The 13,301-nt window shown below is 41.2% G+C and overlaps 1 protein-coding gene across 2 annotated transcripts in view; it reads left to right on the top strand.

Moving 5' to 3' along the window:
• The window catches only part of MANBA (mannosidase beta), a 96,991-nt gene that overhangs the window by 66,320 nt on the left and 17,370 nt on the right, over nt 1-13,301 (top strand). For both annotated transcript variants that reach the window (XM_090031894.1, XM_090031895.1), the window contains exons 10-14: nt 4,011-4,097; nt 4,813-4,980; nt 9,361-9,579; nt 11,349-11,513; nt 12,901-13,045. In XM_090031894.1, the coding sequence (XP_089888020.1) occupies nt 4,011-4,097; nt 4,813-4,980; nt 9,361-9,579; nt 11,349-11,513; nt 12,901-13,045 (784 nt within the window). The remainder of the gene's footprint in view (nt 1-4,010; nt 4,098-4,812; nt 4,981-9,360; nt 9,580-11,348; nt 11,514-12,900; nt 13,046-13,301) is intronic.

Below are 13,301 nucleotides of genomic sequence, written 5' to 3'. Positions count from 1 at the left end.
ATAATTCAACTTTGGCCTGAGACCAGGTATAGAAAATATCAGTCCCAAGGGACATTTCTGAGAGAGGTATTAGTGTAAAAGTAGCTGGAACAAGAACATTGTACAAATGTTCTGAGGATGTCAGCTGGGTAACTTTGAGTTCTAAAACTGCTTTAATGAAGTAGTGACTTGAGTGAATGAGGCTGGAGTTGCGCATGATGTTGAAGTCCTGCTTCATCTTCAATGCAGAATGTAGGAGAAACATGACATCGCAATTTTAACAAGGGAACCAGTGAATTAACAGATCATATGATACGGCTTTCTGCTATATGTTGGTATATGCATATGGGAAATGCAACCAAAAAGAAAAGGCTGGACACACATATCTATTTGAGTCATCTAAGTGATTTCCCTCAGTTTTAGAATAATAGAAAATGAGGGTTGGAAGGGCCCTTAGGACATCTTCTAATCCCACCCTCTGCTCAAAGAAGGACCATCCCTGCCAAGGCTTTGTCTAGCTGTGTCTTAAAAACTTCTGAGGATTGAGATTTCCCAACCTTTCTGGGTTACCTGTTCCAGTGCTTCATCCGCGTCCTATTAAGGACATTTTCCCTAATCTCTAACCTAAATTTCCCTTGCTGCAACTTGAGATGGTTGCTCCTTGTTCTGTTATCTGCCACCACTGAGAACAGTCTATCTCTACCCTCCTTGTCATCACCCTTCAGGGAGTTGAGGGCTGTTATTAAATCCCCTCTCAGTCTTCTGTAGACTAAATAAGCCCAGTTCCCTCAACCTCTCATGAAGCATGTTCCCCAGCCCTCTAACCATTTTTGTTGCTCTCCACTGAACTCTTCAATTTGTCCACATCCTTTCTGTAGTGGGGGGCTCAAAACTGGACACACTACTCCAGATATAGTCTCACCAGTGCCAAATGGAGGTGAATAATCACTTCCGTCAGTTTGCTGGCAGCACTCCTGCTGATGCAGCCCAGTATGCTGTTAGCCTTCTTCACAACAATGGCAATCTATTGTCTCTGTTCAGTTTATTATCCATGGTAACCCCCAGGACTTCTGTAAAGCTGCTGCTTAGCCAGTCAGTTTTCAGCCTATAAAGGTGCCTGGGATTGTTCTAGCGTAAGTGCAGGACTTTGCACTTGTCCTTATTGAACTTCTTGAGATTTCTTGTGGTCCATTCATCCATCCTTTTTGTTTAGGTCACTCTGAATCGTAGCCCAAGAGTCCAGCAGTTCTACTGCCCTACCCAGCTTGATGTCATCTGTAAAAAGTTTTCAAAGCTTCTGAGCAGTTGCTGTTCTTTCATTTGCTGGTTCTTGGCCCTTATGTAAGCTCTTCAACTTTTTGTCTTTCCTGTGCTCATTACAACATCAGTGCTTCATGTAGCAGCCTAAATTTGTGCCTAAGGGCACCTATACACGTGCTGGATGTCTGGTCTGACATGTGCTAATTAGCATGTGTCAGAGCAGACTTGATTAATCTAGTCTCCCAGAGCATCCTAATTAACATGTTCCATCAGACTCCATGTCATGTCTGTTCAGCATCCTCACACTTCAGAATGGCAGCAGTGGCACTTTAACTAAAGCTTGTTGCATGAGCTTTAGTTCAAATGCCCCCACCACCATTTTAAAGTGTGGGATGCTGAATACATGTGATGTTGCAGGCACTTTAATTAGAGCAGCTCCAAAAGCACCCCCTTCCTCACACCCTAAAAGACTGAGTCCTTTCTTTTGAAAATTTGATCTTGGGAGAGTCTTCTATGAAAACCAGGTAAGATTAACTTTTAATGCTGATCAATTCTTCCTTTGCTTTTCCTGCTTTCTTGTAAAGAATTGTAAGTGATTCCAAGTCAAGTCATGTAATTCAGTAAAAACTGAAGGAAAAGGGAAGTTATGGCTCACTGGTCCTAAAATTCTGAGTACGGAGTTAGACATTTTTGATGTAGTGTTTTTAATAAAGGGTATTTAGCTCTAGGCTGTCTCTAATGGAACCTAATCAGTTTTAAGGGCTTGATCCTGCACTGAATACTGTGCTTGTTTCTATCATAATTTTTTTTTGATTTCACAATTCATAATAGATTTTTTTTCAGATCTTTCAGAGAGATGCACTGAAGGAATGCATCTCACTGCAGGAAAGGCACTACCTGGATGGCCTCTTGGCCTCTTGCCTAGAAAGGTGTGCTGCCATGATTGGAGCAGGGCTTTTCCCACATTGAGGCTCCTGAAACACCATTTCTCACCAGAGCTTTCTCTTTGTACCCTGTAAAGAGGTTCTGTTAAGATACTTGAAGTCTATGATTTTGAGAGAGGCATATGGTAAGGGTGACTGGCATCTTAGAGACTAATTGGTTCAGATGAACATGAGATTTTGTAGACAATAACCTACTTTGTCAGATGCTGCAAAACCAAGATCGACAAGGAAATTTTCCTTGTCTCATTGCAGTTATTTCATTTTTTAAATTTCTTATTTTTAGAATATTAATGAAATGGCTTTTTTGGGGTTGTTAGATTGTGCAACTAACAGACTAGATGAAAAATATGCTTTTCTTACCTTTGTTGTCCCCTTTATGTGAAGATTAAAGTTATGATTTAAAGATGCTCTCTAACTGGAGACTGACAGGTGGGGAATTGGGAGATGTACCTAACTAGCTAGCTGCTGCCTGAAGGACCAATTGGTAGCCAATTTTTGCTTCAAAATGATGATGGAGGTGCTTTAACGAGCGTTAGTTAAAGCACTCCTGCCACCATTTTGAAGTATGGGGATGCTGAATACATGAGACGCGGAGGCTGCTGGAATGAACTAATTAGCATGCTCTAGCAGACTTGATTGAACAAGTCTGTTCTGATACGCTGTAATTACAGTACATTAGAACAACGTCTCTGCATGTCTGTAGGCACCCTTGGAGACTAACTGGTTCAGAGAGGCATGAACTTTCATAGGTGACAGCCTGCTTTGTCAGATACTATCCAACTTAGTCTCTGTGATGCCATCCTGCCCTGTAAGTGTCAGGGATCTCAGGATTTTCTTAGCAGAGGATGTTCAACTGTAGAACTACGTACAACCTTGTAACTGAAGTCTGGGTCAGAGCTAATCAAATACTGGCATGCATCTACTGAGGCATCTCGAGCAAAGCTAAGAATATCATCCTCCCTCTCTACTCGGCCTTGGTGAGACCACAGCTGGAGTTCTGCCTCCAGTTCTGGGTGCTGCACTTCAGGAAGGATATGGAGAGGCTCAAGAGAGTCCAAAGGAGGGCCATGCACATGATTAGAGGCCTAGAGAGCAGGTCATACGAGGAAAGGCTGAAAGATACGGGACTGTTCAGCTTGGAGAAGAGCAGACTCAGAAGGGACTTGCTGGCAGCCTATAAGTATATCACAGACATAAATCAGGGCCTGGGGGAACATCTGTTCACCAAGCCCCTCCAGTGGAGGACAAGAAATAATGGGCACATGCTGAATGAGGATCGCTTAAGGCTAGACATAAAGAAAAACTTCTTTACAAGTTGACTGTCAGAGGTGGTACAATCACCCACCCTGACAATCTTCAAAAAGTGTCTTGATGCCCATCTTGCTGGGGTCATCTGATTCCAGCAGTCTTTCCTGCCCAAGTGCAGGTGGGGTTGGACATGATGATCTGTAATGTCGCTTCCAGCCCCTACCAACTATGGAACTATGAAACATTTACTTTATATTAGCATGTACCTCCCATGTAAATTAGCATTGCTGCCTGATTCGAATGAATAAGAGTCTGTTGACCATGCGTAAAGATGGAAGAATGTGGTTCATAATGATAAAGAAATGGCTTAAAACTCTAAATTTAAAGAAAATCTATCCTGTGGAGCTGGGGAGGGGTAGGGAGGAGAAATGAGTGAGTTGAGCCTACTGTGGAATGCATTTGTTTTGATGATATTCAAAACATCTAGGCAATCTGAAAATTTTATATATTGTTCAAGTGTATAAAAATATTTGCTGAGATTTTTTTTTCTTTTTGTATTGCCTTTTTCTTTCCCTGTAGATTTGGCAGGATTTTATGTTCGCATGTGCTCTTTACCCAACTGACCAGAACTACTTAGAATCAGTGAGAGCTGAAGTTACTCATCAGGTATGTTGTTGAATAGGATCATGGAGTCATTTATCATATTTCAGTATACTCAAACCCCAGCTTGCTAATGACTGGTAGAGTTAGTTAGCTTGTTTCTTGAGCCTGTAGATGTGCCAGTACTTCTTTTCCCGAAGAAGTGAGACCTGTAGAGAAGCAAAGTAGAGGGTGGTAGACACTGGAATGTTGGAGATTGTTCTTGGGATAACCTGGGGTTCCTTCTCCTTTTTTCCCACCACACTTGCACTTATTTTGAGAGAAGGTAAGATTGCATTTTCTGCTAGGCTGAACATCATTTTGTTGTTTGTCTGTTTGCTTGCTTATTTCTTGGGGGAGTGGTTGGCAAAGCTTGTTTTTTTAAAAGTTTAACAAAATTCCTGTCTTCTACCACATGAAACATTTTAAAATGAAAATATCAATTATTCACATCTTTTAAAGCCTGCCACAAATACGTATTGTTAATGTAAATATAGCTAGTCATGGAGTAAAATTGCTCACAAGCCTGTATGCAGGATTGGGTCCTTATATGTGTAGCTGTCATACTGCTGTATCCTTTTAGAACTTATCATAGTTTTCATTATTCAGATCACTTAACACAGCAGAGATATCCGCAAGTGTGTGTTTTAAATTCTTTTTAGCTTCTTTATAAGTATTAAAAGGCAGCACGTAAAAGATGCCTAACTTCATTAGAAGGTTGAAGTTGTGATTTTTATTTCAGGTAAAGAGATTAAAATCTCATCCATCCATTATTTTATGGAGTGGAAACAATGAAAATGAAGCAGCAATTGCAGACAACTGGTTCTCTATCCCTTATGCTGAGAAGAATGTTTTTGTCAAAGACTACGTGATGCTTTATGTGAAGAATATCCGAGAAATTGTTCTTGCTGTAAGTAGCTTTTTCAGGGATTAAAGAGGGGGAGGGACATAGCAAAGGTCTTAAAATCTGCTGTTTGGGCAGAGTATCTGTTGATAGAAAATAAATTTGCTCCCCCAGTTATATTCTCCCAATTTTGTTTGTATATTTCCTTAAAGTTCATCCATGAAGGAGAAAAATAGGCTTGTTGTCTTTGTTGTTTTAGAAAGTATAAAAAATAACTGAATTAGGAGGAACTTGCCCTTCTTTTTCCTGCCACCACTTTGTCTGTCTTTAACAAATATGCTTTCAGGGAGCATTCTGCATATATATTTATAAATTTAAAAAAATATATAATGAGAAAATCTTCTTGCCTCTGATTTTGCTGGAGGTCATCTTTCAGGTCTCTGATAATGGATTGTTAGCTTTCATCACCCTCTGATAAAAGAGAGATATATGTTGTTCAAACTTTGACAAAGACATCTATTCCACAGCAAAGTTTGTTGTAATTTGGCTTTACTAATTTTTGTTGCAGTTTTTGTAGCTTTCCTCCTTGTCCTGGAAAGTTCAGCATTTCTGTTTCATTTTATTATTGTACAGTGGAACCTACTTATAGTAAACTTATTTGTAGTGAAAGCTCTATCTACAGTGAAATGGATAGAAAATCCTGAATTGCCAGACTTTTTCATTTCCATGTTTATAGAATGCAAAACTGAGACCTGTAATAGACTACCAGTGACCACTGGTGCCGCTCCTTTAGTGATATCAAGGACAAAAGTTTAAACCAAACTAAGAAGACATGCTGGTAAAAATATCTGTGGCCAACTTCAGTCACAAGTAGGGTTGTATAGCTTCTAGATAAATAATTGGGGGCATGCCTAAAATCCTTTCTTTGGGTAACTGTAATGAAGTTTGCTCCATTTTAATTGGGTTCCTTTCTAGTAATTTGCAGACAGGTGTTAAGTATTGCTTTCAAGTTTTAACCTACCTCTGCTTCCTCTGAGCAGAGGGTGAAGGAAAAGTGAGTGAAATAGAAAATATGGTAGAATGATAATGATAAGTAGGAATCGTGTCTCCCAGTCTTCCTGCAGCAGATCCCAGTAGAAAATGAGAAATCAGGCTGGTATGCTTACTTTTTTCTGGGAGTGGACGGCATGGCTTTACTAATTTTTACTAATTAGAGTCCCCTCTGCAGCTGACAATCCCCTCCTACAGTTGAAGGCGTAAGAGACCTGCCGTGACTAATGGCCATCCTTTTTTTAAATGAAGCTCCATTTCCAGTAAAGAGTTGTAAAATGGTAGACTTGAGTGTGCATGTTTTGGAAGGAGAGTAAAAAAGACAGAAGCATTGCAAATCACCCACTGCTACTGCAGCAAAGAAAAAGTTTGTTCTACATGATCTTTCATTCCTGAATAGCTGGGCAGAAAGTCATTCCTGAGCTCCAGGTTAATGTTTTGATCTTCCCAGTTAGCGAAAGTTGTATGTGGTATTGAGAAATGCAAAATAAAACTGATATTTTTCCAATTAAAACTTCTCTTTACCACTAGAAAATAAGTGATAACTGGGTATGTCTACACAAGACATTTACTGTGCAGTAGACTAATTAACTGCGCAGCAAATGTCTACATGTACACCACTATTGGCTGGAGTAAATTAACTTTGCAGCAGAATGGTATTTGTAAATACAAATACTATTCTGCTGAAAAGCTGTTTCAGCAATGCATGTGTAGATGCCAATCCAGGAATAAATTGCTCCTGGTCAGCACAGCCAGCAGGAGGCCACACTGCTAGCTGCAGGAGCCTCATGGCTAAGGTAGCTCCTCTGCTACCTGATAGAGCCACCTAGAGCCTGGGTCTGACCCTCCCCCCCCCACGCCCACTGCCAGCCCAGGGCTGGCACCTGGACAGCTGTGACTGGGGCCTGGAGCTCCCCTTGGCTGCTGCGGGGCGGGGAGGGGAGGGAGGAAGGGAGTAGCCCTGGCCTAAACTGCTCCTCCCTGGCTCAGTTTGCTTCTGGCTCAGGTACATATGTAGATGCTGTGCCTGGGAGTTGTTAACTGCAGATCAGTTTGCTGCAAAGTTTATTCATACACATTAATTCCATGTATAGACATGCCCACCTTTTCCTACTGTTATCCCTCTTGCTTCCTGATGCCTTGACTACTTCAGAATCTGGTCATGCTGAACTAACCTTAGTTCATCTGGCTGTGGTAAAATATAGAAGGTGCATGTGACCATGCTATCAAAATGTAGGCTGAACACAATAGAAGTGATGCCATTGAAAAAGAACAACAACCCATTGCTGTTCTTATTGGAGTAGCTGTACAATCAGTTTTAGTTGAGCCATTTTCGTACTGGAAATTAAAGTACAGGAAGGCATTAAATGGGGCGAGAAAAGGAAGGAGAATTTTGAGACAAGCTGTTAAGTGAGGGTGCATCCATTTTAAGCCACTCACAGACATTCCATTTCTCATAGGAGAGTTGCTGCTATTCTAGGAAAAAGCAAGAGTGTACAAATATTTAGGATTTTTCTCTCAGAGCAAAAATGGATTCTTCAGAAAAGTAATCTGGGAACAACCAAAGTTAAACCACTCCTAGAACAGGTTCTTCTGGGAGAGTTTCTTCTGTACAACTTTACCTTCTGAGAGAAGCCACAAGATAGTCCTCTAGCATCCCAGGGTGCTTTGCTTTTCCACACCTCAGGGAGATAGTGTGTCACTCACCAGAATCTACTAAACCAGCCAAGCAGAGAGCAGAACACTTCCCCTTCACAATCCTCATATTGTGCTGCAGGGAGACAAGCTGATTCTGAGCAGTGTGGGTCAGCCAGTCAGGCCTGCCCTCTACACTGCCGACATCTATCACCAGGAAGCCTAAGGGAGCCTGCAGAGCATGCTGAGATGTGTGCTCAGGGGCCCTCTGCCTGCACAGCATCAGCACTGCAAGCTCTCTGCTCTTCAGGGGTGCAGCATTCAAATGTCTGTTCAGGCATCTCCAGGTAAGTTTTTTTTCTAGCAGGGGAACAAACTCCAAAAAAAAAGGTATTTGTCTTGGCATGCATGCCTTGGGGAAGAGGTCAGGGCTGCATTACCACAACAGGGATTAGGCCCCTTATTGGCTCCCCTGCTGTCTGACCTGGCATGCCAACATCTTACAAGTAGAGGTTGCAGGTGTTTTTTGGCCCTTTGCCCAAAAACATTGCCGACCTCCTATATAAAGATCTCAGTCACTGGGGAGAAGCGGTGCCACTTGCACATTGAGAACAAGTGAATAGGACTCATACCTAAAATGAATCATGTGCCCCAAGTTCTTTGCTGTATTGGAGCCAATAATGGTACCTCTGCGTACAGAATGTCTGGCCTGCCTGAAAATGTGGCTGTAAATGTGTTAAAATAGCAAAATATAAGCCCTTTAGTATTTTAGGTGACACTGATAAGAGGCTCTAAATGCTAATGATTAGAAATACTGAAATCCTACCCTGAAGTCTCACCTCGCCTAAAATGTGGAACCAGTGAAAAAAGAAGCAAATGACAGCGCCATCAAACAAAGGCCGTGGACAGACATGTATTTGAAGTGCTCAGAATTCCAAAGCACTTCAGATTGGGTGAGCTTTAGCACTATTCCTTCTTGCTCCCCTCTACCCCCCCATAGTAGAGCACTATGGGATGCCAGAGGACCGCTCAGTCACGCAGACTTTTCAGGAAGGACTTCAGAAATGTTCCTTTTTGAAGGTTCATTTTGAAACGTTTCAGCCATTTTTGAATAACTTCAGCTATGCATGTCTGCATGCTCATTACTTGGAGCACGTCAAAGGCCCTTGTGGTGTTTCAAACAGTATGTCCGTCTATGACGTGTTACTACTCTTAACAGTAGTAGCATGCCTAAGGTGTATTATAACTAAGGTTCAGTGGCTGCTGAATAAAAAACAAAAAACAATAATAGCTTTGCTATTGCAAAAAATGTTACAAACATGGTAATTTTACTTACAGAAGAAGTAGTCATGGCACACAAATATTTATGATCATTCAATCTATTTTCCACTAGGATTGCTTTGAATAACTGTCATTAAGAATATAGAAGCATTTAAAGATAGCAAATTGCTTGAGGAGAATAGAGAATCCTTCAGAAATATGAAATAGTATTGTACCCAGTAAAACTTGGTCTCAGAGTTCAAAATACATTAAACATGAGAGATGATCAATGTCAGGGAGCTGGACTAGTTGATCTTGTGAGGTCCCTTCGAGCCCTGCTGTCTTATGATCCTATGACAAGACAAAAAAGGAAAATGTTTCCTAGACAATGACTTAATAATTTGGCAAAGTCACTTCACTTTTCAGGATGTGATTTGGATATCAAGATAATGATGACATGAATCGCATTACATGGTATTGTGTTTGTTTTGTTTAACTCAGGAGGATAAAAGTCGTCCTTTTATTGCGTCTAGTCCCACCAATGGTCTTGAAACCATTGAAGAAGGTTGGCTCTCCCAAAATCCTTATGATACCCACTACGGTGACGTTCACTTCTATGACTACACCAGGGACTGCTGGGACTGGAGAATGTATCCTAAAGCTCGATTTGCCTCAGAGTATGGGTTTCAGTCCTGGCCTTCCTTCAGTACACTGGAAAAGGTAAGGCAAAACTTTCAAGTCTGTATCTGTCCCCTTTTTAACTTGGGTTACAACAGTGAATCATTTGCCAAGAAACACCAATGTTTTGACAGTAGTTGAAATGATGTATTTTGGTACAGGAAAATGTTAGGTATGATATTGGTGGTGGAAGGAGAGAGTGGGTGAACTTCTTTCCCTGTTCTTCTCACAGCAGCCAAGATGAGTATCTGCAGTCATGGTTTATTACTATTGCCATTATTTAAGTGTCACAGTCCACAGTCTTGCTACAATTTATTGTAATGTCAGTGTCTTAAAAATTGCTTTTTCTTTCCTAAACAATTAGTGACACAATATTGGACTCTTTAAACAGAGAGGCTTGTACTGATTGCAATGTTAAGGTACTTTATTGCTTATCCCTATTAATATCATATATCAAAATAGCTCTCAGTTTACCATCTCTTTGATCAGAACTAACGGTATGTAATGTTGTCACTTGCTGTATTAAAAAGCAAGGTGGCCGTGCCAAATATATAAACCTCTTTTGGATTATCATCAGACTCCTAATTGATCTAGTTTAGTTTGTAGCTTGTAATTGTTGACTGTAGTGTGCACAGTGTATTTTCTAGACAACTGTTTCTGTGGACTGTGCTTCTAAAGTGATGCCTGCATTGCAAATAGCCCTTTGTTTTTTTCTAAAATGTACTGAATTGATCTACATTTATCATACCAGCCTTTTAATGTTGGCTTTTTACTCCAAGATAAAGTTGCAATATCCATCTGTCCAAATCTCTGCAAATAATTTAATTAGATAGGGATACACACAACACATCCGATCTTATTTATCTAGTCAGATTAAATGTGGTGGGTCTCTGTTTCATCTATCCACCCATTTATTCAGTCAGATGGGAAATGCATATCACATTGATCCAAGCATGAGTTGATTAAAAATTTACTTAAGGGTTCAAAATGTTGTCTTCAGTATGCTGAGTGAAATATATTCCCTTTTTTTGAGACATCAGTGCTGTCTTCTATAATTACAGACAGTGAAAAACTTTATAGTCTATCAAAATAAAGAATTTAAATTAGTTTCTTTGAAATAATTAATACAATAAAGACTCAACAATAATAGCCATAACTATGTGAATTCTAATATCCCACCATTCTTCACTCAAGAAATTACCAGTATTCTGTGTGTGTGATTCCAGAGGTAGATGACAAGAAGTTATGAATGTGCATTACTGATATTATAGGATTGGTAGCCTCCGCGTAACTTCCTCTTTAGGAGAGGACATTAGTTTTTTTCTGTTTTCTAAAGAACTGAATAAGGAAGCTTACTGATGTAGAGTATGAGGTGAGTGACTGGCAGGCAGGACCTTCTGGATCCAAGTCCTAGCTCTGCTTGTTGACTTGGACTGTGAACACAAGAATACTTAAGTTTTCATGCCAAATTCAACCTTGGAATACATGCAGATACAACCCCAACCGGCCCCCCCCCCCCCCACACACACACTCTTGTTTGTGTGTTTTCACTGGCTTTGGCTATCTGTTAAAGGAGGTGATATTTACACCCCAGGGTGTTCTGAACTTAGTTATGTAGAGATCCTTATATCAGTGATATGGCAGAAGTATAAAGTATCAATATAAAGATTCTAGGAGATGACACACAGCTGATACGTATATATATTTTCACCTTGCCATTCTGCACTCGCTAATTCACCAAGATCAGGAGCTGGCATGTTCCTCTGTTTCTTTCCAGTCTATTCAGTTCTTTCTGTGCCTTTTCCCCACAGGTCTCCTCTGCAGATGACTGGTCTTATGCAAGCAATTTGTCTCTCCATCGACAGCACCATGCCAGTGGTAATGATGAAATGCTTCAACAGGCTGGACTTCACTTCAAGCTGCCCCAGAGCACAGACCCCTTAAAAAAGTTCAAGGATACAATCTACCTCACTCAGGTAACAGCATGTCACAATCCTAGTGGCAGGTACCTGTAATTTATCATTACTTGCAGGTCAAGGCTATAGTCACATAGGAAAGAAACACAGGCCCTGCCCTGAAGAATTTACAAGTTCAACATGAGGCCATTTTGTGCATCTGACCCATTCCACTAGAAAGACTGGGCACAAAGTGGCTCTTTTATTTCCTCTTCTTTCCTGCACCAAAGGATGAAGTAATAGGTAAAGCTAACCACACTCTTCCTTGCATAAGTAGGTACATCACAAACAGGTCTAGGGAGGTGATACTTCTCCTCTGTGCAGTATTGGTTAGGCTGCAGCTGGAGTACTGTGTCCAGTTTTGGGTGCTGCATTTCAAGAGGGATGTGGATAACCTGGAAAGGGTTCAGAGGAGGGCCACCTGTCTGGTTAAAGACCTACAGGAAAAACCCTAGGAAGACTGATTTGAGGGACCTGAATCTCTTCAGCCTCCTCAAGAGAAGGCTGAGAGGTGATCTTGTGGACATCTACAAACTGTTGGGGGGGACAGCAGGAAATAGGGGATACAATGTTTACCAAGGTGCCCATCGGGGTAACTAGAAACAATGGCCACAAATTGAAGGAGAGCTAATTTAGATTGGAGATGAGGAAAAAATTCTTTACAGTGAGGATTGCCAAAATATGGAATCCACTTCCAAGGGAGGTGGTGCTGTCCCCTTCTCTGGAGATACTTAAGAGGAGATTGGACAAACACCTCGCTGGGGCCATCTGACCCTAGCATTCTTTCCTGCCCAGGGCAGGGGGTTGGATGCAATGATCTAATAGGTCCTTTCTGACTCAAAAATCTTTGAAAATGTATGACTGTTAATAGGGTGTCAAAGATATGTCCCATGGACTGTGTCTCACCCAAGGAGCTGTGCCATTTTGCCCATGAGGCTCCTGGAGGGGCTGGAAATGCAGGGAGCTTATCATGTCGATGCCATTTTCGGGGCTTGAATCTGAAGTTCTGTTCAATTCCTGTGAAGTATTTTTCTCTCATACATGTGCACGTGCATTTATATATACAGTAAAAGCTCTGTTACCCGGCATCCCCCAGGAATGGGGGATGTTGGATAACAAGATATGCCAGTTAATTGAGCGACCCGGGCTGCTGCTTTTCCCGCCACGTCTGGGGTGTCCCGCCAGGCCCTGCATAGCCTGTTATGCCCCCAGGCCATGGGGGCTTGGAGAAACTAAGTGCCATGGCGGGCACTTCCGGTTTCACTTTATCTTACAAGCTGGCATGCTGGTTATTTGAGCATGCCAGCTTGTAAGATGCTGATTTAACAGAACTTTTACTGTACAAGTTGTCTTGACAGTAGTTAGCCAAACCAAAAATAACACCTTCTTAATGCATTTGTTGAACAAGGTTATGCAGGCCCAATGTATAAAAACAGAAACTGAGTTCTATCGTCGTTCTCAAAGTGAGGTAATTGATGGACTGGGACATACGATGGGAGCGCTGTACTGGCAACTCAATGACATCTGGCAGGCTCCTTCATGGGCTTCCCTAGGTAAGTTTTGCAACAGTCACCACATAACACCACTAATAATGCTTCTGACTTTATTTTATTGTTTCATTATATTTTTTCATGAGAAATATTAGTTAATGTTATACCTGGAATGGCTTTACCAAGCGCTAAACATGTTTTTAACTATTTGTTTTCCAGCCATTGTATTACCAAATTTGATACTGGTGGATGGGGACACAAAGCTATTTAGTCTTGTCATTCTTCTGGGTTCAGAAGAACAGAGTGAAAAACAAAGCAA

This window comes from Crocodylus siamensis, chromosome 2 (assembly GCF_052110815.1).
Source record: "Crocodylus siamensis isolate JL-2025a chromosome 2, ASM5211081v1, whole genome shotgun sequence".
NCBI lineage: Eukaryota > Metazoa > Chordata > Crocodylia > Crocodylidae > Crocodylus > Crocodylus siamensis.
The sequence above is the reverse complement of the archived record's forward strand: the minus strand, read 5'-3'. Positions and strand labels throughout refer to the sequence as shown.